This window comes from Orbicella franksi, chromosome 7, assembly GCF_964199315.1.
Source record: "Orbicella franksi chromosome 7, jaOrbFran1.1, whole genome shotgun sequence".
NCBI classification, from domain to species: domain Eukaryota; kingdom Metazoa; phylum Cnidaria; class Anthozoa; order Scleractinia; family Merulinidae; genus Orbicella; species Orbicella franksi.
This window is the reverse complement of record NC_138151.1, coordinates 14273318-14299895: the sequence shown is the minus strand read 5'-3', so window position 1 is coordinate 14299895 and position 26578 is coordinate 14273318. Positions and strand designations below refer to the sequence as shown.

General features: G+C 37.1%; 2 protein-coding genes across 2 annotated transcripts; one reads left to right on the top strand and one right to left on the bottom strand.

Annotated features, from left to right (window-relative positions):
* Positions 1 to 7726: 7726 nt before the first annotated feature.
* LOC145491688 (uncharacterized) lies at positions 7727 to 15787 on the top strand. The gene is made up of 7 exons (XM_081470927.1): positions 7727 to 8937; positions 9404 to 9607; positions 9711 to 9787; positions 10187 to 10268; positions 10918 to 11261; positions 12723 to 12810; positions 13022 to 15787. The coding sequence occupies exons 1-7, from the start codon at positions 8085 to 8087 to the stop codon at positions 13189 to 13191; spliced, it is 1818 nt and encodes a 605-aa protein (XP_081327053.1). The 5' UTR covers positions 7727 to 8084; the 3' UTR covers positions 13192 to 15787.
* A 791-nt stretch (positions 15788 to 16578) lies between these two features.
* Positions 16579 to 25978, bottom strand: LOC145491689 (AMMECR1-like protein). Its single transcript, XM_081470928.1, has 5 exons — positions 25748 to 25978; positions 23159 to 23269; positions 20499 to 20613; positions 19840 to 19930; positions 16579 to 19349 (listed from the first exon to the last, which is right to left on the bottom strand). Exons 1-5 carry the CDS (start codon positions 25963 to 25965, stop codon positions 19189 to 19191), a joined length of 696 nt encoding a protein of 231 aa, XP_081327054.1. The 5' UTR covers positions 25966 to 25978; the 3' UTR covers positions 16579 to 19188.
* Positions 25979 to 26578: the final 600 nt, after the last annotated feature.

The window sequence follows — 26578 nt, the reverse complement described above, 5'->3', positions numbered from 1 at the left end:
GATGGTGCGTTTTGCAAGAATTTCAAACTTCTACCCGATAGATTTTCTTCATTTTTTCGCAAAACGTAGAAAATCGATAGAGAAAATGGCCCATCAAACGAAAAACAGGGGTCACCGAACGTCTAAGATCGTTAAATCCACGCAAAGTTGTAGCAGGGGGCATTTGTTCTATTATTGTTCACTTTACTACTTAGCGCGCGCGCTCGATGCATGACGTGGCGTGTGAATTTCGTGCGTAAGGATGCGCAGAAACAATTAGCGCGAACGTCCTTAAGGTAATTCCCCTGAAATAAAACTGCCAATAGATTTTTGTTCAAACTTTGAACTGGATTCACCTTAAGGTAGCTCCCTATAGTTTTACGATTGCACGCGCGCATAGGACGAAAGCTCAAGTAATCTGCAATCGCTCAAAGGAAAACGCTAGTGTTTTCGATTTTTATGACGTCAACATGAGCACAAAAAGCAAAACTGATAGTGAATTTTCTCGCGTTTCCTTCGGTGAATTTTTTTTAAATTTGGCTCAGTTGTAGCCACATGCAATTCCTAGTATATAGATTTAGGCCAGCCTAAAAGCGTAGCTCCTGGGCCGGGTTGTTCAGAGCCCGATTAAGCTAACCCAGGAAAAGGTAGAAGTTTGATTTGAGTTTTGTAACTTTGCGGTGAGGTTTTCTGTATATTGTTTGGCCCTATGTTCTGAGTTTTAATAATCACCATATACACAAAACAAAGCAGCAAAAAACATTTGCATAGAAGAAAAAGTTATAATTCGGTTAACTTTTAATCCTGGGTTAGCGTTAAACGGCTTCCGAACAATCCTGCCCTGTTTTCAAAAATATCCAAGTCTAGGAGTAATGCGTCTGTGAAGCTGTTGGAAAGAGATTCAAAGCAAGTGGTTGGTGTTTGCGGTGGTCGGTACGTGTTACAAATCAAGAACGATTTAAAACTCCTGCATTGCACCTTTGCATTCACGTTTGTAGTTTGTAGTCATGTAAAGTATGTATGTATGTATGTATGTATGTATGTATGTATGTATGTATGTATTATGTATTTTCAACAAGTTAACCGGACATGAGCCCGCGATCTTACCGAAAACCAGCACTTGGTCAGCGGTCAACTTCAAAAAACTTGTGACCTCGATGAGCTGTAAACTTGAGCCCGCTGTATGGTCAAGTGATACTGGTCAGCGGATACCTTGTTTTGACAGGTGTCAACAGGACAATCACATGACTCTTGGAGGGCATATAGTTTATTTGTGGCCCGAGTATCATCATTTGCGCCCTCGCTCCGCTTGGGCGCAAATGATGCTACGAGGGACACAAATAAACTACATGCCCGACAAAAGTCATTTGGTTATCTTTATTATCAATACACAAAGCCAAATTGTGCAAATTCATTTAAATTAATAAGAAAAAAATGTTTAAAAGAGATGCAGCATGAAACTATGGTATGAAAAGTTGTTGCTACAATGGGGACGACTTTGTCACGATGGCGAGGTCGTTAAGCTAGAAATTCAAATCCTGTGGCCAAGATAATCGGTTACGGATCGAAAGGGAGCCGAAATGGAAAGCAAGAGCTGAAAAACGAGCGATTCTCGGGCGGTTAAGATAAACTTTGAAACCTTGGGAGAAAGCGAATGGGAAGAAGAGTTATCGACGGCTGCCATGAGGCAATTTTGACGAGATTAGACCATTTTTGTGGAATTTACGGAACTTTGAGTGCGGGCCGTCGGGCCAGTGGGTCGCCCGCCTTTCGTTTCTCTTTAGGGGAAACAAACCGCCAGAAAGTAAAACTCGCCTAAATGGCTCTAAACCACCTCCAGGAACCCAGAGACATCAAAATAACGCAATGCAAACATAGCGTAAGCCATTTTATTCAAATTATTTTCTACACGTTGCATTTAGAGTAATTTTCGACGCATTCTCATACATTGTCTTATAAACGGCTAAAATTGTCACGCAATCGGCAACAGCATAATGTCACGTATTAATCGTATACAACGTCTGGGCCGCCTGTATACAGAACTACAAAGTGAGCAAGTGCAAAGTAATTCACAAAAATTTGCGCCAACTCTAGCGTTGAAATGGTGTCCTCAGGATCTCATTGGCTGAGCGAAGTTCTTTGACATCTCTGCAGCCAATCAGAATCAGGGCGGCAAATGCATTTTCAGCCCGCGCATTTCCCGTTTGGCCCGCAAAATGACGCTTTTTACAGAGGGCAGTTTGTCATTTGGCCGTGCGTATTGATAATAATTGTTCATAACATGGATGTCCAATATCAAAGAAGTAGACGGTAAACCAATGCTGCATGTCTCTGTCAACCTGTTATTTAGAGTATGGCCGCTATGTTGCGCGACTCCGTCGTCGCCGTCGTCAGTACGCACCCACGAGCAATACCGCTAGCCATGTTAACCATGAGAAAATCAACTCATGGGTTTCCTTTTTTTTCCTATATGGGTATGGGGCTCCGCTTGGCGGCCCTTCGGGCCGCCGGAGCTCCGTTACAAAATACCCTATTTTTGTTAAATCTGTCAGAGCTAATCTAATATATTTAGAAGAATGACAAATTACAGAATATTGGAAAAACCGTCTGAACAACCTTGACTTTTTATCAATTCAAAATGTCAGGCAATATCATTTCCAAGATGTGGCAAGGTATGAAATAAGACTTATTTCGACAGTACCCATACTGGTAAATCTCTACAGGGAAAACTTTAAGAGAAAATAACTAAGTTTCCTTTTCTAACTCGCGCTTATAGGAAGGGTGCCTACTTTTGTTGGTGGGCACACGTTCTACGCATCACGCAAGCCATGGTTTAGCTACACGCGCGCGCTGGAGCTGACATTTGACGCAATCAACTGCGCTATCACGTACACGACTGAAATGAAAGCAAAATTTTCCTACTGTGACCAAATCAAGTTTAATGAACCTGTGCTTAAACCAGGAACACCAGAATAGCAGCATATCGCTAACCACTAACTGTTGACGTCTTCCAGCTGAAAACCTAGCTGTTATCTGTCGAAAATTATTCTGAACTCCAACTGTAAACATGTACCTGCAGATGGCGTAGTGCGCGTGCAAAACAAGTGCGAGATATGCAAATGTCTTACCTACTAGTGAGGTGACAGGAAAAAAATGTAACGGGCACCGTAAAAGTTTTCAAAAAAGATCAATAACTTTAAAAAACTCGTGGTTACCCCTAAATTTTATGTTATGAAATGGAAGTGGCAAGTCTGTTCAACACGTGATTAGTTTCTGGTTGTGAGCAAAAGGTATTTAGACTGTATTTTAGCTGAACCAGAGGAAGGCTGTCAGATACGCTAAAAGCGCTTTTGCAATGATTTTGTTATTAAAAACATATCAAATATGTTTCTTTTTTTTGTTACCATTTGCCATGGAGTTTAAAGATCTTTTTAAATGTGTTTGCTTTTCTGTATGTAAAGGCGAATTCTATGGAAATCTATGAAGAAATATCCTTTCCTTCTTTTTACAAGAAAATGTTGATGTCAGCATTTTTGTTGAGATTCAAGGCTACTTATCTCGAAAAAATGTGTGGCTACCCCCATTTTCTTTGTAGAATCCAATAGCCCTTGCAAAGATCTACTTTTTCCGCGTGGTCTTAACCTGGTGCAAAAACCTTTGCAATTAGTAGGCACCGTCCTTAAGGGCGTTCGTTCTTGTTCGCGCTAATTGTTTCTGCACATCCTTACTGCGCACGCAAATTCACACGCCACGTCATGCATGAGTGTACGCGCTAAGTAGTGAAATGAACAATGATAGGGCAGATTGCCATTGCTATAACTTTTCCTGGTTTTAACGATCTTGGACGTTCAGTGACCCCTATTTTCGTTTTATGGATCATTTTCTCTATCGATTTTCTACGTTAAGCGAAAAAATGAATGAAATCTATCGACTAGAAGTTGGAATTTTTTGCAAAATGCACCATCGAATTCCGTTCTTTTTAGCTCTTTGTTTTGGAATTTCAATGCTATTGATCAATAAATGAGCGTTTCGATGCAAATTTAATTATCTATCTTGCTAAGTTTGGAATGATCTTGCTGATTTCATTTTTGAAGATATAAACGATCAAAAGTCGAATTTTGTTGAAAAAACACGGTCTTCGACCCTAGAAAATTTTTCTGCGAAAAGAGGGACTGTCATTCAAAACGTGAGAGGATGGAAATAATTGACCTGCATCTAAAACGCGTTTTGGGGGGATAATATCACTAAAAATCGCTGCCAATTCCTCAAATAATTGCTATTTTCCGCTAAACGTCACGTGAATGTCACGTGACCTTTCAGAAGTACCAATTCTACTTTAAAATGTTCAGGACGTTAAAACCTAACTGTGTGCTAAATTCGGCCCCATAACCATTTATGACTTTAGAAATATAACTAATAAATTATTTTTGCAAGTAAAAGTCTTTAACCCAGGCCTTAATGTCCTTTCGGATCTGGGGTCCGTTTCTCGAAAGCTCCGGAAACTTTTCGGGCTCGTAAAGACATTTTCAGTTCGTCTGTATCTTAAAACGGATAAGTGTATACGCCTGAAACTTCTTGTGTGCAGGGAACCTCTGTTCATATTAAGAATATGTGAATAAAACAGTTCTATAGTCATAAGGTTCGAGATTTTTTATGGCTTTCCGGGTGCGAAAACTTTTCGGAACCTTCGAGAAACTGGCCCCTGGACAAGACCTGCCAACGTGTCGAAACGAATCGGTTAGGGTAAAAACGTAGAAAAGTACTTTCCGCGGAATAAGTAAACGCATGTGTTTCTCGCACTTAAAATTCAGTTGCATTCAGTAAAGACGTATATAAACTGTGCATGACTTAACAAAAATTCCTCACATAAGTGTGTTATCTTGTTAAAAGTCTGAAGGTCGACTGTTGATAATAGACAGAACATGACAAGAACACTTGAAAACGTTTGACATCATCAAAACAGCACTTGATTTAATAACCTACAATTGACGTCGGATACCAAAGAAGGGACATTTAAGCTCTCAGTCAAGCCGGGCGAAACTTTGAGCCTGAGCACGAAGGGAGAGGCCACCATCATAAAATGAACATGTTTGCATCGACAACAGTTTCTTAGATTTTTCACCGGTTTAAACAGTGATGTATTTAATGAAGTGAAACAGGTCCCACTATCAAAATATAGAGAATATAGTAGTATACTACATATTTATTGTGGAACAATATAAATTACCCGGGGGGAGGGGAATACTCTCAGAAAAACCGAGGGGAGGTGTGCGGCCCGCAGTCCCAAAACCCTTATCCCATTTAAGACCAAAATCTGTGATTTTCCCTACCCTATTTATGATATATCTGACCAAAATTTTGATACCCTATTTAAGACCTGACCCTCAGATCAATATCCTGTTTCAGACCTGTTTTATAGCTTGTTACCTAGTTCAGACCGATGTTAAAGGCATTGTAAAGGGCTTTTGTTGATTGTCTTATCGATAGTGATGAAAAAGTAGCTTCTCGTTCTAAGAAACATACGGAATTCAAGACCAGAGTGCAAAAACCATACCCTGTTTAAGACTGAAATGGCTGAAATCGATCCCCTATTTATGACCAAAATGGCTGAAAAACCATACACTTTGGGACTGCACATACCTATATAATTCTGTTTATTGGCGTGCCGCAACTTCTCCGCCAATTGCCTGCAGTACCTGTCTTAATGCTTGGAAAAGAAATCAATCCCGTCATTGTCGCCAAAGACCTTGGTCTTTATCTTGATCAATCTTTAACTTACAGCGATCACGTTACAAAAACAGCTACTAACTGCATGCACAAACTGATAGAAATAAACAGGATAAAGAATTTATTGGATAAGAAGACATTGCTTCTACTTATGGATTCTTTTATCTTCAGTAAGCTGTTTTACTGTTCTACAGTCTGGTCGAACACAAGCAAGTCTAACATCGAGAAATTACAGTTGGTGCAAAATTTTGCTGCACGTATTGTATTGGGACTGCGGAAGTACGACCATATCTCACAAGCCATCAAATCCTAGAATTGGCTGCAGGTCAGCGATAGACTCTACATAAATGACGCTGTGATGACTTTCAAATGTATTCATAATCTTGTTCCAGACTACTTGATTAATAAATTCATTTTCCGATCTCAAATCGCTACAAGAAACACCAGACAGAGTAATGACTTAAACATTCCACGTTGCCGACTGGCTACCGGACAAAGCTCATTTGCATATCGCGGAGCAAAAATCTGGAATGAGCTGAGTGATGATTTGAAAAGTTTACCTTCTGTGAAAGCTTTTAAGGGACACTTCACCAAACATATTTTAAATGTTAATAATGTAAATTCTTAATATTCAATTTTAAACCTTGTAAATTTTTAAATCTTGAATACTGTGATTAATTTTAGACTCCTTTCCCAGTTTGTTTATTCATTTTAATTGACGTATTTTTATCTTTTTTATTCCTTTTGTAACTGAAAAGCCCCTTTGGGGAGTTGCAAATAAAGTATGTATGTATGTATGTAGCCCGTATAAAGCCGGGAGTACCCCCCAGGTATAAAAGAAACAGGGGTAAGTTTATTGACGTCAAATACAGCTCTATAGACTTTCTTATAAAGGACGTCGGTTTTGTTTGCGCCTGGGTTGAGGTTCGCTTAATTTTTGGTCTACTTATTTAAAACCCACATTGTTCTATTCTTCGATTTTCAAATCTTTTTACCACAACGTTCTGCCAGTATTACAGATACACAATCTACGATGCTTTCATGAACAAAGGTTGATTCCTATTGCATGCACAAGTATTTGCCATTCAAGTTGCAAAAGCGGAAAATATAGTTCAAGTTCAAACCACCAATATTTGAATCATTCTTGCACTATCGAAGCAGGAGACAAATGACCTAAATTTTTAATAACTTTTACCTCTCCATTCATCATGCCTTCTGAGTTTAGGTTTTTGAATCACGCAACACTCTCGTCGAATTCTTTAAGTGCACCTCCCGCCTTAGCCTATGGACTGGAAAGGGCTCGTCGTCTCACAGCCGAGCGTAATCGGTTGCACTACGCCTGAGAAATTTGAAAACGCAGCTTTATTTCTACGGTTAGACCTACCGTCCACACTTATCTGTAAAACCGAGCTTTCCGGAAACGCTCTTCAAACCGGAGGTCGGAAAACGATGACGTCTTGATAATCACGTGATTAACCCTAACCCCGAGGGTGCACTTAAGTTTTCCTACCGTCAGTGATTGTTACGTTTTTAAATTTCTCCGGCGTAGTGCATGTGGACGGAAACTGAACATTTGATGCGTTTTCGGAGTGAAAACTCCGTTTTCAAATTTCTCTGGCGTAGTGTGGACGTAGTGTTAGACTGCACAGCAAAATTTTACCAGTGAGCATATATGTGTTGCAATACATTTATGCAATAAAAGTGGCTGAACCTTACGTTTTATTGGCCTATCGCGACAAGTTTTTTGAAAGGCTAAGAAGCAATATTTATTACCCACTATTTTTAATCGTTTCAGTAGTCAGTCTTATATAGCAAATTTGTGACCAGTACTAGCATATGAACGACACTCCTTACAGCAAGGAGCAACATCTATAATTTCCACCTCCCATTTTTAAACGATATTTGATAGTGACCAATCTTATTTTTGCCTTATAGAATAGTTTCCACCGAGCTTACTACCGACTTTTTAAATACATAAATGGATAATTAAAATGATTACGGCTAATTAACCAGTTACATCATAATTCCGTCTTTCCTGTATCAAGATGAGTTTATTTTTCTTGTTTTCCTTTCTAATTTTGGCAAGACGAATTCAGTTGATTCAATATTTTCAGGAGATATTCACATGTGCAGAGTTGACGTACAGTATAGCGAATTCACGGGTAGAGCACATGAAACTAACGTCATTTATAGGAAAACTCAAATATTAGTTCCTTGCTCACGAACCTTGGACTTCATTTTGGCAGCTAAGAGACTGGGCGCCACTTCACCTGCTCACGTAAACATTTTCGCGGTTAGAAGCCGTCGAGATCGGAGCGGACATTTCGCGGGGAAATAAACTTTGTTGTTTGAACAGAATTTTGTACGTCAGAACGGAGATGGAACTTGTTTATGTGACCTCTTGGTTGTTCGTTTTGAGCGTAGTCTTTCCAAAATGCGCCGAAAGTTTAGGAACTTGGTCTTATCACGGTCAAGAAAACCCTGGCACGTGGAAAGACCATTACAGCGATTGCGGAGGACGCAATCAGTCTCCAGTAAACATTGTGCCCAAAAACACGATTTTCGACGCAGGACTGGCCGACTTGACTATCAACTACGAACCTAACGTCTCTGCCTTCCTGCAAAATAACGGGCATAGCGTTCAAGCTTCGTTTTTAACCGGCAAGTCCAATATTTCTGGTGGTGGTTTGCCGTCGCGTTTTCAAGCAGCCCAGTTGCACTTTCACTGGGGAAGCGAGAATTCACGTGGTTCAGAACACCAAGTAGGTGGACGAAAATACCCCATGGAAATACACATTGTGCACTACAACGCAGAGAAATATCCGAACGCCTCGACGGCTATGAAGAAAGCGGATGGTTTGGCCGTGTTAGGTGTACTGGTGGAAGTGCAGGCTAGCGACAACCCAGTGTTTAATGTGATAGTGGACAGGCTAGAGAAGATTCGTTATAAAAGCGATAACGTTACTATAGATTCTCTACAACCTTTTTTGTTTTTACCACACGACATCGCCCAGTTTTACACGTATAAAGGTTCGCTGACGACCCCTGGTTGTTTTGAGAGCGTACAGTGGTTTGTTTTCAATCATACGTTTGGCATCTCCGAGGCGCAGCTCGAGAAATTCAGATCAAGTACTTTCGATGGAAAACGCCAAGACACGAAAAAATCGCATTTGAGTGACAATTTTAGACCAGTTCAGCCTTTAAATGGAAGGACAGTCACTCGAAGCTTTAGTAAGTATGATTAATTGGACTTGTTTTGATATTTCATTCATGGATTGAAAATGTAAACAAGTGTGATATCCGACAGTCGTGTCAAACAAATCATATCACAAATGTAACAATATCCGAACCTTTTGTTCTAATTTTGTTTGATACGTGAAGAAAGTCATTCAAAAAAATATGCAAATTTTCTGAGTGCATATAGTTTTTGAATCTTCATAGATATCTAAAATCTCTGGTGATTAAAAACCTATTTTGAGTCAAGATAAGAATATTATCTCATCACATTGTTTGTCTAATGAGTCCAGTTTATTTAGAAAACACAAAAAATAAATAAGTACATTTCCTTAGTCAGGAATTATAATATTTTTTCAAAACACTGCAATATTTTTTGAATTCATAGTCATTTGCCTCAAGTGTAGGTTACAATGTTTCAACAAATAATTAATTTCTTTTTTTTTTTAATTTTAATTTGCAGAGCGTCCACCATTTCCCTGTGGTAAGACTTCAAACACAACAATGGACTGTTTAGGTTTTGCCGATGACAAAGCAGTTTTCTATGAAGCGACGGTTGACATGTGTACATTACCAGCGATAGTAACATTACAAGTCTCTCAGCCTGACACTGATTTTCTATTTGCTGGAACCTACTACGCTGATATAAATCCTCCCCAAAAAATAGGTAACCATTTCATCTCAGATATTCAAATATTATTCAATTTGTTGCAGTTATAGAATGATATGACCATCTCAGTTTCCTAAATTATTGTTGTTGCTCCTTTCAGGAAATCTTGATTATGGATTTAACTTGGAAATGCATTCTCATAAAAGTGTGATGGATCAAGGAAGTTTGCATGTCTCAGTAAGGATTGATTCTTGATTTAATGAATTCTTTATGAGTTCCATCTTAGGGGTAGATAATGTATTGAAGGATTTGCAGTAAGAATGAAAAACCACTCTACAATGTTCAGGTGTCATAATTCACTATCCAGTAGATAGCATAGTTTGTTACTTTCAGTTGATACTTATCCACTAGATTATACCTCATAATAATCAAGTTGACAGTCCATACTGCAAGTTACAGACTGCATTACCCCCTTAGATTTATGGCCCAAATGTGAAGTGTGTTGGCTATAAATTGAAGTGGGAAAAAACAAGGATCTGTAACTTATAGTACTGACTGAGAAAACGAGGTTAGTAAGATACATTATTTATTATATTTCTCTGATAAAATGTATTTTAATACTAATGTACAATGTAGATTAGTCAAGTTCATCCATTGTCGTCAAAACAAAGAAAAGAGCTGGTTTCAGAAGATTTCCTTGAAGACACTTGCCAACTTGGTAAATCATTTTTATTAATTTTCCCAGTTAAACCTTTTTTTTCTTATAAAATGTCAATTTTTAAAATGAACTTGAGCTAAGTGCTCTTAAGTATAAGATTGAATAACATAAATATTTTCTTCGTAGTGTAAATGACACTTAATTAGATGGTACTGTACAACTTTTTCACGTGACGAGTTTGAATAACTGAAAACACAATTTTTTTTTGTACAGTTTACTTACAGCAATACAATTCAATGCAAAAACTCTATTAACGAGTCAAAATTTAGCTAGCGGTGAGAAAACACCCATCTAAAAATAAATGGGGACATTAAGATTATATAATGATTATTAGAAGCTTACTTTTCATTACTATAATCTAATAATACTTATTAAAAAACCTACCAACCATTAACTAATGAGATAAATTATTAGAAGAAAAAAAAGCCAAATAATAGGAAAGGAAAATTCATTCTGTTAAGAGTTACAAAAAATGCGATTTGAGCAATTGTTGTCTTCTACCAACACATTTGCATAGTTTGTCCTGCAAAGTCTACCAGTCCTTTAACTTTATTTCACATGTACATACTGAATGATTGTTTATAATACTGGTAACATTTCCTCAATATCTGATTTCTCATTTAAATACTTTTTTTTTAATTTCAAACAGGCAAATGTATTACACGGTCATGCAATAGGCACTGGTGTGATGGCACTGCTATTGGCTATTATGATGATACTATTTACGTTGGGTTTTCTTCCACCTTCCGAGATCTAACAGCAGCAAGCCCTTCTGTTGATGTTAACTTCTATCGCAACCAGTCAGGCACTTGGCATCGAACGGCAACAGAAACGTTTGCTAACAATGAAGAAAAACTTGTGCATCTTACGGGAATGCTTGTTGGTAGCAAGCCATCAGCAAGACATCGAAGAATGGCTGTGGAGTCTTCACAGTGGGAGAATGTAACTTTTAAAGCCAAGATAAGCAGAACATCGGATAAAGTATCTTACCAGGTAATTATTTGTGGTTCTAGTTTGCCTTGAAGGATAAATCTGGCTTCTGGAGAGTTCTTATGTTTGATTTTGAAACTTTCAGGCTAGGTCCTAATGGAATTGAGTGTCCTTGAACTTTATTCTTTCCATTTGTCCTACCATCCTCATTAGGGATCCATATTCGCAGTCGTCCGGTTGTCCATGACGACTGAAAAATCATAGGGGTGACCAAATCAATACAAAAACCCTTTTGCTGGACGAGTTTAGTTTGACTCTACCAGGATATAAAACATTTCTTAAATTTTCTTATGAGTTCCCTGCACTCTGACCAGTTGTCAGCCATTTGCAACTTTTAGAAAACAGAGAAAGACTTGCAGCTTTCTTTTGCAATTTAAAATCACCCTTTTGGTCAGCCATCTGGGATGATATGGTATTCTGAGCCATGATCATGGCAGGCTCATTTTGTCAACTGCTGATGCTCTGTACTACAATCATCTGCATCTGTAAAAACACATGGTGTGAATGCATCAGCTGTTTTGATCAGGATATGTTGTTTAGTAATGTTAACACTTTGGAGCAACAAGCCAAATACGAGCAAGAAGAGCAAAAGCGTCCCTTTCAGCCTTCATGGCAGTCAAAGAGGCTTTCAATTGGTTTTCATTTGCACCTGGATTTAATTTTGTGTCCGCTGACAGCCACCACTATGGACATGATGTACTGGGAGACTGGTTGCATGAAAATAATATAAGAGTACATGTAACTTTGCCATTTCCATGATGTTCTGCTGCCATTCTTCCATATTGAATGGTCGAGTAAACTTTTGCCAGGGTAAGTATGTCATCTGGCATACTTGCCCAGTTGACGACTTGGAGAAAAAAACCAATATTGATCCCTGCTCAAGAAAAGTTTGCAAAGTCAAAACTTTGATAAGTAGTCATTCAAGCATGTACGACTGTTTTAATGTAGAGTGACAAAGTACTTAGTGGAGGTGGTGGTAAAGCAATGGACTTTTTTTACTGATGTCATCGTTTTTCAATGTTCTCATTCAGACAAAAAATAAACTGCACTACTCAATTTATCATGCCAAATTTATTAAATATGTGAAGTTGCATTAGAATCCATTGCAAACTCGTAAACATATGGGACCTCGAACCGTCAATTTTTTCAAAGAAATGTGTGCTAGGGAGCTATGTAAGTTTGTAAGTTTTTGTGTCCCATATATTTATGAGTTTGCAATGGATTTTTGTAACTCTTCATAGATTTACTAAATTCAGCATCATCATGATGATAAATTGAACTTTGAAGGTGATTTTTTGTGTATTCAAAAATTGTACGAAAAATTGTTGAATAGATATTGCGTGACATGGATAAAAAGGTTCATTTGCCAAGTGGTGCCTGGTCAGGTTCCAAGGCTTACCCCCCTGTTCCACTTGAAAGTATTTGATGGCTGCTGCTGATACGCTGATCAATATTATCTTCCAGCTTTACATGGTTCCAGCAAATGGGCTTTATTACAAAGTAATCAAAGATGAATATACACTGGATTGCGTTAAACCCCAGCCAACTGCAAGTAAGTTTTCTTTTCTTTATACAATTTATGTACAAACTGTTGCATGAAAGACCAGGATGTTACTGGCTGTATCGGCTTTTTGCATTATGTCCTGTCTTGGAGCGGAGTATTTTTGTCAACAAGGTCAATGCCTGTCAAAGAAACAGGCAAAAAAATCATTATTTTAATCTTAAAAAAAAATTTACATTTTTGTGTGGTCTCTCTATTACAGAGCGACTAAGTAAGGGCACCAAGATTGCCATTGGAGCGTCAGTTATTTCAATGGTAGTAGCACTTGTGGGTGTAACCATGGGGATACTTTACTGCAGGCGAAAGGAGTACTCAGGTCACAGACCCACGCTAATGGATGACATTGATGCTCAAGATGACTATAGGTTATGAGCTGTTCAAATTTGAGATGAATTGATCTTCACGCATATTGGTTTCACCTCTATAAAATCACATCTAGAGCAAGGCCAAAGGGGTGGGGGCAGTACTCTCTTGCTACAATTTGGAGATTTTAAGAGAGCACTTAACATACACTGTGATCCCATTTTGTAATTAAATTAATAAGGCTTAAAAAGAATTCTTCTATACCTGAGTAAAAGGCAAAGATTGCTTCAAATAGCCTCTTTTCTGACAGTTTCCATCATTTGTTTTGGCTTATAATGATTAAAAAGCAGCATGATGACTCTAATTTAAAATTTCCAGCAGTACCAATTGTAAAGCAAAGGCTTCCTTTGCCAATTTCTTGATGGAATAAAGTAAGTTTTCAATCCAAGCACTTGGCAAGATGACAGGGCTTGAAAAAAACTTGAATTCTAGCTTTCACTTTGGACAAGCATCTCTCAAATTCTGTTTGCCCTGGGCAAGTCTTAGTATACCTTGTTTTAATTTTGGGGGCAGATGACTTGCCCTTTTCCATTAGGCAAGTGACAATGAAAAGTGACTTGCTCAGCAGGAAAATCTACCTGTCCTGGATGACTAAATGGCACTTTTTTAAGCCCTGTAAGATGTATCTTCAATCCAGACCTACATGTCACTTGGTTCATGTACAAATGTCATGTAATTCAAACATTTACCTAAAGTTCTGTTTATAAGTAAACTTTCTTTTGATAGATGTATATATAATAAACACAGCATTCCTTTCATATTTACCCCTAGCTAGTTGATGGTTTTATCTTAGTCAAGTGTGTGACTTAATGGGGATTGGAATTGGCTGGTTCATTTGTAAATCAGTACATAATTGAAGGCTTTCGTGGAAAAAGGGCATATATAGCATTTTGGGCTGATTTTTATTTTTTTGCAGGATCGAGCTAATTTTTGGCAGACTGACTTGTTTTGACATGAAAAGCGTTGTTGCGTAATTGTTTTTGTTGATGTGCGCTTCGTTTTCAAGAAATAACATATGCAAAAAAACTCAGTTTTCCGAGTGGTATCTTTTGGAACGAATCCTTCAAAGGTGGATTTTGACGCAGTGCAAACTTAAACGGTTACGTTTAGCAGCTTTGACAGCACGATTTTTTTTTAATAGATGTTTTCATTTTTGAAAGAGGTAGAGAAATAGACCAGGAAAAAAATTTGACCGACCTTGTATCGAACTGGTGTCACGACAAAACAAACTCGGGTCTGGCCCATTCAGTGCCTTATTTGCTTGTGCTATGGAAGCAACAGTAAGAGAATTGCGTTTTTATATGAATAATAAAACTAGCGGCAAATACCACGTTTGAGTGACTTCATCGTGTAGCAAAACAAAAGATCTCCAAAAGATACCCTTGGAAAACTGAGTTTTTTGCATACATTATTTCTCAAAAACGAAGCGCAAATCAACAAAAACAATTATGCAACGATGCTTTTCATGTCAAAACAAGTCAGTCTGCCAAAAATTAGCTCAATCCTGCAAAAAACAAAAATCGGCTCAAAATGCTATAATACGCCCTTTTTGTATGAAAGCCTTCAATTATTATTATTAGTATGAGATATGTGTGCAGCAGGTGGAATTAACCCATTTACAGTTCTGTGCTTGGTGATCAGGGCTTTGAGCACAAGTGGGCCTGGAGTTGACTTGCTACGTCCTGACTGTAAGCATAAAAGATCCTGTGGTCATAGCTCAACCTAAACCTCGCATTCATGCAGAGGCTTGGTTACATTTCACTGAACTGTAAAATTAATTAAGAAAAGTTTGTGCCTTTTTTAATTAAACATCTCATTGAATTGTTTCTTGAAGTTGATACAGGCAGGTGCAATGTAATTCTACTAAAACTACATTTCACTTTCTGCTTTCTCTCTATTTTTTTTTTCTGCTCCAGCTTGTGAAACACAAAATGAGCAGTGTTATGGTATATTGTAGCCCTTTGCAGTGGACATAATAATTATCGTTTTTGTCTTATCCTTGTCAGTACAAAATAATGCCACTACCACTAGTGAAATAATCAAGTTAGTTTGTAGTTGAAGTAGTGTTGTTTGTGTTCTTTTTGTAGTTTGGAATGCTTATTAAGTAATAATATTTCTTGCCAGTATTTTTTTCAATTTGGTGAAGTAACGAGGTAAAACAGACCTTCACCCAAAATAATTCTTACCAATTCTTAATTCTTAAAATGGAATTCTGGTTTCTGGCTGAGAAAGCATGATGTGCAGAGCATTTTTTCGATCAACCTGTTTTTAAATAAACATGTTTTTTACATCTGAATTAAGTCCCTGTCAATAAGAAACTTCTTGGTAAAGTTATTTTCTATGCTCAACGTTTTGGTTCTCATATTTATATTCAATAATTTATTCACCCTCGTTGTGCAGCATTGTTAGTCATTGGTGTTTCATTTCACAATTTTGACAACGATTATGAAATAATCCTGCTTACTATAGATTAATTTAATTGTTTTTATGCATAACCTCAAAAACATTGTACTCGTAAATTGTTTCAAGTACTCTAATGTAAAAATTTACTGTAAAAATGGCTGTAGACATTGTGCAATAAAAATTGAAGGTTCTAAACTCACAAGTATGCACTGGGTTTTGTTTTGCTGGAGAGAAACCAAGTAGTATTTAAGTAATAAATTATATCAAACACCAAAGACTGTTTTTCACCACATTTCCAAACAATAGGAGCATTGAAAATATGTCTACAAGGGTATTTTTGACAAACTAATACTTACAGTGCTTGGAAAGTGTCTGCAAGCACGGTCTTCTGTGTTTGATCTTCTCATTCAAAACCAAAACTAAGGAGAAAACAGCGGGAAAAAACTATAATATGTACATGTAATGCTTATTAAGATCAGATGTCCAAATACCGTCACTGTCATGATTTCCTTTGTTTAAGTCAATGTATTTTGATGAGCCTTAATGATGGTGCGTCAAAGATATGCAACTTAACCCTAAACTACTATTCATTCAACTGAACTATGAAACTTTCAAACAATTTAGATAAAAGTTTTATTCAGGATTTAAGGTCAAGTTATCCTGATTTTAAGGAAGAAAAACAGCCCAACAAAGAGTCTTGCGTTAAGCTGCATTGTTTGTGGCTAGTCTGACAGCACTTTCGTTTTGACCCAGCCAAAGGACTCTTCAGAGACCTTTCAGCTTGGTAAACTAGTTGAGCATCCTGCTCAAAGTCCCATTCACTGACAAAATGATGACAGCAACCTGGCCTTTTATTGCATAAGGATTCCCGACCGCACAGATTCACGCGTGAAAATTGTCATCATTTTGTTACTGAATGGGGCTTTGAGCCCGTTGCTCAATGAGTTTGCCATGACCAAAAGATAATTATGACTAAACAAGACACACTGAAAGTTCTCTCAGAATTTCAAACTTTATTATTGGTAACAGCAAGAATAGAAGAGAAATTCTACAATAAAGAATAACAAAGTCAAAAATGTTATAAGTTCAACACACGTTGCTGGCAAAAGGCAAGAGATTACTAATTAGCAAAGCATATAAGCTATGAAAAAGATGATAAAATCCAAGAGTTATCTAGAATAGATCTTTAAAGAAAACGACGAATTTAATACACCTTATTCCAAAATGGCGGCTTATTTATTATTCTTTTGTCTGCATGTTAATTAGCCCTCTTTGCCTCATTTTCACTTCAACATTCTTTTGTATATTCTACATGTTGACGAGGTAAAGAGGGCTGATTACCATGTAAACAAAAGAATAATAAACTGGCTGCCATTTTGGAATAAGGTGTATGTCATGATTATTGTAAAGAGGCACTTTGACCATAAGTAAAACTTTTACAGAAAAAAATGTATGCAGAAGTCAAGTTCACAGTTTTTTAAAACTGTACTTGTACTCAACTACAATACAAAAATCATGTCTGACTCATTGCTTTCTAATAACAGTGTGTAGTAGAACTTTTCAAGATTTAGATTATGCAAATTAAAACATGCGATATATATACACCCATAGGCAAGTGCAATTAGAATAAAATTAAATGTTAGAACGAGCAATGTTCAATTTGAAAACCCATTATAAAACAATGAACTAAAATTACAATTTACCTCCAAAGCAAAACATAAAAATATACAAAACTAAATTCTGATGCCACATGTGACAAAAATCAAAGCCCCAAATTTACTTAATTTCCAATTTGTGTAACACTAACTATATGAAATACTCATTAATCCTAGCTAGTTTTATTAAAGATAATTTAAACATGCTAAGAAGATGATAATTTAACATAGCTGGTACATGAGCTTCAAAAAAATACAGCTCAGATTAAAAGGTTTTGCACTTGGAAATAAAATGCTGTAAGTGTAATGTTGGCAAGGGAATAGCTTGAAAAGAAACAAATGCATAATGAACGATAATTTGTACAAAAATGTCAAAAGAAAACAGGACGAAAAGAAGCATAAACCTGAAAATACAGGCAGATAAAAAGGCAAACAGAAAACTGCAAAAGTTTAAAATACAAACAACTTTTTGGAGAATGGTTTACTGACAGAAGTGTTATTAAAGGGGTAAGGCCGCCTTAAGTGACTGTTGATGTAATGTGAAACTGTCCTTGTGTTTCAAAAGGAAATAGAAGGCAATTTGGAAGGAGAATCTAGTATTTTATCAAACGTCACTTTGAGCTTTTTTTCAGTCACCCCTTCAACTGATATTCTTACTACTGTATTTATTAAACAGATTCTGATAGAACTTGTGACTAGAATAAGAGTCTGCTTGTACATGTATATGAGTATTGTTAAGAGTCCTGCATTTGTGTGTGATGGAACGTATGCCTTAGCAAATTTTGTGGTATTGAGTGTGTAGTGTCTACCTTACAGAATATGTCATACTCTACATGTACAAACAAACTGAGGCCTGCAGACTACAGTCAAACCCCACAATGGTGACCATGGAGAGAGAGAGTAATCATTGTAGAGAGGTACCTGGTCATTATGGGGAAGTAGAGGTGTAATACGTGTATGACAACTGATTTCATTTTGGAGGAGGGGTGCAACATTTCTTTTTTTTCAAAAAAAAAAAAAAAAAAATGCTTGTCAGTAGCATAATATATAGATTTAGGCCAGCCTAAAAGTGAAGCTCCTGGGCCGGGTTGTTCATTTGGACTATTTGGAGTATGGCCGCCATTTTGGGCATCTCCATCGCCATCGTCGCCGTCGTGCGTACACACCCACGAGCAATACCGCTAGCCATGATAACCATGAGAAAATCAACTCATGGGTTTCTTTTTCTTTCCTATATGAGTATGGGGCTCCGCTTGGCGGCCCTTTGGGCCGCTGGAGCTCTGCTATCAATGCATGACACAATCAAAATAGAGATGAGATGAGACCAATGATGTGCGGTACAGATCAAGTTTCGTGAAAAATGGGGTTTTGTATACACTGTTCACCAGTCTTTGATTAACATTATCAAGCTCTAGGCTATTTTGGCAGTTGCGAGATGCTTTTAATTACGTAGTAGCTGTTTTGGAGAGACTAAAATGAAAGTGAATGTATGGAATGTCTTCCAGGAAAAAACAGTGGCCATTGCAGAGAGGTGGCCATCAGTGGAGGTTTGACTGTAATTTTTTAATTGATTTAAAACAACTGTAACTTAGTGTAAGTAACTTAATTAAATTCTTAAGAAAAGTTTGTCTTATGAATAGATCCTTATTACACTAGGAGGGTTTCTTTTGTTCTAATTATGAGTACAGGTAAAAATATATTTGTTAAAGTAATAAAGCAGTCCATTGTGCAAACCCAAACACAGCAAGTGCCATTTTCTTTTTCATTTTTTTTTCAGTCTTGGATGAAAAAAGGAAAAAGAAAGCTTTTCTGCCACCAATGACACTCAACTGTGTCAATAAATATACATTATATAATATAAAAACTTACAATGAAATATTAAACATCTTTGAAAATGGTATTCACAGCTAGTAGGCTAAATTGTTAATAACCCTAGACTCCACGTTTGTCATGTACACTGCTTGGAGGCAAGGTATTCATTGTAGGCTACGGTGACCTTTTCACTCTGGTATCGGGTCACTTTAATGGAGTTGCGAACCTCGGCAGTTATAGTCCCTTTGAAGCCACCTTTCCTTAAGAGGGAATCAATAGTCTGAATTTGATTCCAACCTGGAAAAAAAAGAAAGTTATGTTACAGTTAGCAATTTTATAACTCAGTAATTTATTATTAGTTATTTTGAAACTCTTCAATGTCCTAGTGAATTTATAAAATAATGTACCTGTTTGTGATTATACAAGAGCCCAAAAACTAATCAAAATTGTGATGTTTGGTCAACCACTGATGAATCAACTGAACAATATGAATGACTGAATAATTGACTGACTGAATGAATGAATGACAGACTGACTGACTGACTGACTGACTGACCGACTGAATGGCTGACTGACTAACTGACTGACTAACTGACTGACTGACTAACTGACTGACTGAATGGTTGACTGACTGAATGACTGACTAACTGACTGACTGACTGACTAACTGACTGACTGACTGACTGAATAAAGGACTGACTGAATGATTGAATGGCCAGCTGACTAACTGACCGACAGACAGACATTGAATGTTAACATTGAAATAGGGTAAATGTATAACATGTACCTTGTTCTTTGGCAACTTCTGGAAGGTAAGTGGCGGTTCGTTTATGGCCTTTGTCATTATAAAATTCTATCCTTATACCATGAACGCCAATCTGGAGGGAAAAAAAAATGCAAACTGTCAGTTAGTTCATAATTATATAGCATGGATAGTCCATCATTTGTGATTGATCATACTACCCGTACAAACTTTCCTTATAAGTGATGTATCAACTCACAAATAATGGTCCTGAAATTTAGCCTGGGACACTACTGACAGGGAGTATTTCAATTTTGGTATGTACACTAATTAAAAGGAATTTTGAATCTTTGTGCTTGCTTGCTGGTCAACATCCTGAAGTATCTCGAGTTCTTTGGTGGAACTGGTACGTAGTGTTGTCCACTTATCTTTAAAAATTGACCCAAAATACAATGACAACAAAAATCAAATTATACAGCCAGGGGTCTGTTTCTAGGAAGCCCGCAAACTTTTCAGGCCTGCAAAGCCATTTTTAGATAATCTGTACATGTATATCTAAAAACCGAGAGGTGTACATGCTGGACACTCCTCATATAAAGAGAACCTCTGTTCAGTCAAACTTGAAAGTGTTCCCTAAAAAATACATGTATGTCTCATAATCCTCAAGGGTTGGAGTCCATTGATGTACATGTTATACTACTTACTTCCCAGTCTAAGCAATTGACATTTTCCTCAAAGTTGGTCAGAACTGACACAGAGCAGTAAAGGAGAGCTAGTTCCTCTTTTGTTACAGGAGAAAATCGGCTATCTCTAAGGGCACTGAAAAAGATGCAGCATTATTACACATGAGTCTTGCACAAATTTAATTTGGACTTCCTATTATGTTCTGCCGAAACATCAGACAGATGTCAGAGCCAGATTGCATCACAATGTCCTACAGAAGTCGAGTTAGGGTGTAGTCTGTGTTCCAGCCTAGTGGCCCATCAGGTCCAGCACTTACATGTATCTCTGGTTTCTGTAGCTTGAAGCAACTAGGAGTATTTCAACTCCTTGATAATCATGGGATGCTAACTAGTCCCTTCTCCCCCTCTTTCATTCATGATTAAATTGGTATCACAGGTAGATTTATACACATGAGAAAACAAATCCACAAAAAGAGCAATAGCTCTTGCCAAAACAAAACACAATGACCCCAGCTGGTGCTTGAACCCAGACTGCTTAATCTGGAGTCCAGTAAACTAACTATTAAGCCACCATGCCTTCTGCACAGTGGTTGAATTGAATACAAATCTGTACACATATGTAGGCATCTGCAGTGTTGTCAAAGTTTGACGTTAGCTCTCTGCTGGACGACGGATGTACATGTATGCGTTGTTCTTGCTGTTCATCTATGTCAGGGCTGGAAATAACAGTCGGTCATCGGACATTGTCCGACCAAATTTTGAATATGTCCGGCCAATTTCACATTTTGATCGGACATGATGTCTGAACATTTCACCAACACCTATTGTCCATCCATAAAATTTGGTTATATAAATTGTTAAAAAGGCTTGAAGTTGCGACCGGTACGGGCGCCAATGCGGCAAAAATTTCATCTTTGGCAACCAAAAATTCTGGTTTAGTCGACAACCCAAAATATGTCCGTGTTCACAGGCTACCATAATTGGTGACTACGTTTCTCTACGTTGACAATAATGGTTATTTTCTCAGTCATTACGTCCTTCCAGATATACATAGTGAAAGATCTTTGCTTCTATATCATTCAACATAAAAGAAAGCAATGTATCTTTTTGCTTTGCTGTAAAGGATTCCCTCACATCGCAAAACTTGCAAATGGCTGATCGTGTTTGAAATCGCCCTATAATACATTGCAAACCCTTGAGTATTGAGCATGTCATGTATGCATACTGATTGTGTCTTTTGTAATGCAGACACAATTAGCGGCCAAAAAAGTCTTAGAAATTTTTTCTTTACAGATGTAATGTATTGAGTTCTTTTCTGAATAAAATTCCACTTGATTTTTATAACTTACTCGCCAAATTGCTACTCAAGCATTATTTTAAATTTTGGGCCCTTGACTCTGCACTGACAGTTTGAGCCATATCCAGGAGCCCATTAATTATGGGCTTCTGCCATATCATAAAGCAGAAGTGTTCATCTTTCCTGTACTTACCAAATACAGTACTTTTCAGAAATCGCCCTATTATCCATTACGTGCATTGCAATATGCTGTTAGCACTTCATGTATGTACCCTAGAGTCAACTTTGGTCAGGAGCCCATCATTAGGAGCCTGCAACTCCCATACTAAGCCTATGTCACAGGATTTTTACAGATTGGTCTATTTTTAGGCTTCTTTTCCCTCGAAAAAGGTCAGTTCCAGTCTATATGAGCGTGCATCGGTAAGGGGAAAAATGGAGGCCTCAGATGGACATGGCAACCTAATCTTCTGGTGAAATTATAAAGTCTGTGCTTGTGATTGGTCACTGAGCTTCCCGCGGGGGCTGAATTCGCAGTAAATTCAAACTAAAAATAGATCGGTCTGTGAAAACACCAGGACAGGAATAATTGAGGAAGTTGCACACTCCTAGTGATGGGCTCCTGTGTAGAAAACTAGGTTTGCTTGAAGAACATATAATCAGGAGATAACCAGGAGAGATTGGTACAGTCATCTAGTAGATAAAGTCATCTAGTTCATCATAAGTGATAAATAAATCAAATTTTAAATACAGTTTTGAATGATTTGTATTGAAAATCTTTACAGTATGCTAATAAATTTTCTTATGCTAATTAATTATGCTAATCAATCATGCAAATTAATGTCCGGTCAAATTGAGAAGATGTCCAACCAAAATGAAGATTTGAAAGGACACATGTCCTGTTAAAGAGGAAAATTTATTTCCAGCACTGTATGTAGTTAGTTGTTAAATAACTATTAGGTGATAATATTATGATAGTATTTATCAACAAATTATTATTTTGTTGATTCAATTTTAATACTTTAATATTTTCTTAATTTTACTAAATCTTAGGTGAATACATTTTACTTTATATTTTAGTCTCCCCAATTAGTAGAGCACTTGTGCTCAGCTAGTAAGACTGAGACTTAAATAAAGTTGTCATTCATTCATTCATTCATTCATTCCCCTGCATTCTGGTGAGAGGGAACAAGGATTTTGACCAACTGGTGACTTGCCTCTAGCCAGTTGGGGTTTATAAGCGTTTAAAGTTAATGTGCATTATAAGCCCCGCCAACAAAAATGTCATTTGAACTAAATGTATGGCTATATTTTAAATCGGTATATAGAATTATATTGTCATACAGCACTGCTACCTGTGGGAAAAAGACATTGCTGTAGCTCTTACCTGGAAAGAGTATATTCTTTAAGACCTTTATGTAGTCGCATAGCAGTAAATGTTCCTATACAACCTCGTAGTCGATGATCATGGCCAATTTTCCATGTGACAAAGAGCGGACTGTAATAAAAGAAATAACATTATTTTTTACACTGGCCAATGATTACTATTTTCCCATTTGAAAAACAGAACAGAAAACAGAAAAAGAGAACTTGCTGGGCACTTTTTCAATAGCATTAATGTGACACAAATAAAAGAGTTCTAGCTCCTTGTTGGTGTTAACACTGCACAATGAAGGGATTACTATTGAAACAGTTGAACCACGCGTCCCACCCTCACACGTCCCAACCTCAGGCTGTACTCAAGACCTTGGGCAAAGTCTTTTTTGATACAATCTCCCGCCAGCAAATAACATGTTACTGTATATGTATATTCAGTTTTAAAATTGAACGTGTCTTTTACATGTAGCTTTAATTGTTATGTTTTTTTTTTTCTTATGACCATATGTTTTTATTCTTTACTATTAAAACCATTTGCAAACCAACCTTTAACTGTAGCAAAACTCACAATGCATCTTTGAATGTAAAACAGTTGAATTGGAATTTCGACCACCAGAATTATAATTAAATGTACATGTACATATAAAACACAGAGCTCTCTGTCTTTGAGGAAACAAGCTTGTGTAAAGATTTTTTCTTGGTTCTCATGAATGTGCTTGTCTTGCCAATTTATAACAGCTGTAAATGCACATGTCAAAATATTATTGAGTGTTTTAACTGAATTGAAACTAACAAAGACGTAACTCTTTGACAGCTGTGTACTCATACAAGTAGAATTTATCCTTCTTGCTACAGATAGGAAAAATTACTTGAAAATGAAATTTTATCAATCTCTTAAGAGAGATTTTTTTTTTAAGTTTTAATTTAAAAAAAAAAAAATAGACCTTAAAAACAAGCACAGGAACTTAATAAAATACTTTTATCATAATATACTACCCAGAAGTCTATTTACGTATTTTTTTTTTTACAAAAAGATTATATATGAGAACATTTTTGTACAGTAACGTACATAAGTTAAGATGATAAAAAAGAAGCTGTACGTTACATCTAAAGGCAAGCTTACAATCCATTCCATCCCTTACATGTGAATGTAAGTCTAGACACTGAGAATGTTTTAATTTTAAAGATTTCTGGACTTTGAAACTAATTATTTACAAGAATATTCATTCCAGAAAAACTGTTATTGGTTGTGGGCAAACATGTAGCTAAATGAGGTGAAATAAGGTGATTTTGAGAAAATAACTTCACAATTTGAATATGATGCATTATTTTCAGCCATTCGATGAAAAGAATGACTGAAATATCAAGTTGATGTTTTCAAAACATAGGGTTAATACATACAATGTAACATAATTATACATTACAGGATGGTTGAAAATAATACCACAATGACGAAAAGGCCAAAGAAAACAATGGCATGCTGATCACGCAAAATATTTTCCCCAAGTTTGACAAAACAGAAAAAGGGTTTCAAGCAAAAATAGTTCAGTTTCCTTGCTCTGTTTGCTGGATGATGCAAAACTATTGATAGTAGTACCATTTTGGACAGAGAAATCAATATTTTTTTCTAATATGTGTATTTGAAGGCAAAAAAGAAATATTCAGAGAAATTATTATGCGTAAAAAATAAGTCTTTCAAAAGGAGTGCCATGGTAACAGTACACAGGATTTACATTTTTCTTTCCCAAAATAGCAAACAGATTGATTTTTTTTTTTTAATAGTTATTTGCTTTAGGTACTCCGTATAATAAACGACTAAGACATTTTTTATGCCTGAAGCTATACATTTAAAGGGGCTATCATAGCAGTAAAAAAAAAAATTGGATTTTTCAAAAACTATCTTTCTGGGCAACAAAATTTCGCTGGGGTTTGTGTTACTATAGAACAAAAACGGTGAGAACTCAGATGCCGGGGTGAAAAAAATTAAGTTAAGTTTAACAAGCCTGAGTAAACTAAAGCTGTTAACACGAAACTTGATGAGAAAAATGCATGTAGAAAGCAGTTAAACGGACAAATAAGATTTGGTCCTCTTGAGACAAGTGAGCTGAAAGCAGAAATGATCGTATGAGATTAAGGTCTGAGGGAAGTTTGTACAATATAATGCAGGACCATTCCTGGGAAAATTTTACAGGTAAATGTCAAAAGCGTGATATAATCATGGGAGCTCAAACAAAAACAATGCCAGAATTGGTGGACTAATTTACATGAAGCTTCGCTGTAAGACATATATGCAAAACACTGCCACCTTTTCAAGGCCATAAATCAATCTCATTTCGCCTAGATGGTAAGATAGCTTCGTGGATTCGAACCTAGGAGTGCGAACGTTAGAATTGACCACCAAAACAAGCTCATTCTCGTTCCGCAAACGGTGTTGCTTTACAATCTTTTGTTGTCAGGAAACAAGAAACCTCTGAGAAGGAAAACGGGTGTTTTCCTTATAAATCGCCTCTCGAAGGACCACAAATTAACGGCAGCAAAGCGAAGCAATGCTATCGTTACCTTCAGGCGAAGCAACTGAAGAAATTCGCTTCATACTTACAATTCTTCATTGGGGAAATTTGGCCAAGGCGGCTCTTGAAGCCGATATAAATGGCTCTCTAAGATATCGAAGCAATAAAAGGCCATGTCCTTGCTAACTATACGATGTCTGTAGCCGTTTCTCGGGACTACATCTTTGTTAGCATTTCTGTAGTAGTTCATATCTTCGGCCTCCCGATCCGCCGCCACCAGCAAGCTCTGACAGCAATAGAACGGCATCAAAGTAAAGGGAATCTTGAAAATGAGCCAGCAGGCGGACTGCTCTGCGATTTTGTTTTCTGTTCAAATTACCGGAAATGTCGTCATTGCGGCTAATGAAAGGAATAACTTTACCGGAAGTGATCTGGGAATGGACCTTTTCCGTGATCAGTGGTCAAGAGTACGGTGATCATTTCTTGCCAGTTCACTTGAATTCTACGGAGATTTCCCCTTCAGAAAACTATAAACTATCAATGGAAGTTTACCCAGGAGTAACGTGAAAAAAGCCTTTTTAGCATTAAAAAAGGTTTAATGAAGGGGCCCTTTGTAAAAGTGTAGTAACAGCTTTGAGAAGCTTGTTAATTCTTTTCGTAGTTGGGGAGGGTATATCATCTATGGTACGAGCTGGGTTCAGGAAGAAGAGAGAGAATATCCATAAGGTGAGGAGTTCTGCTCCCAGGGGGTGGGGGGTGGGGCTCCCATATGAAAAGGACAGGGGTGCTCGTGGTACCTTTTAGGAGTTAAAAAAGTGATTATAAAACTTCTTAGGGTGTTCAGCTTTACAGGGTCCACAGCGAGAGCTTTTGTAGTATTTTTAAGGGTATTGAGCCGAAACAAAATATGACAGAAGATA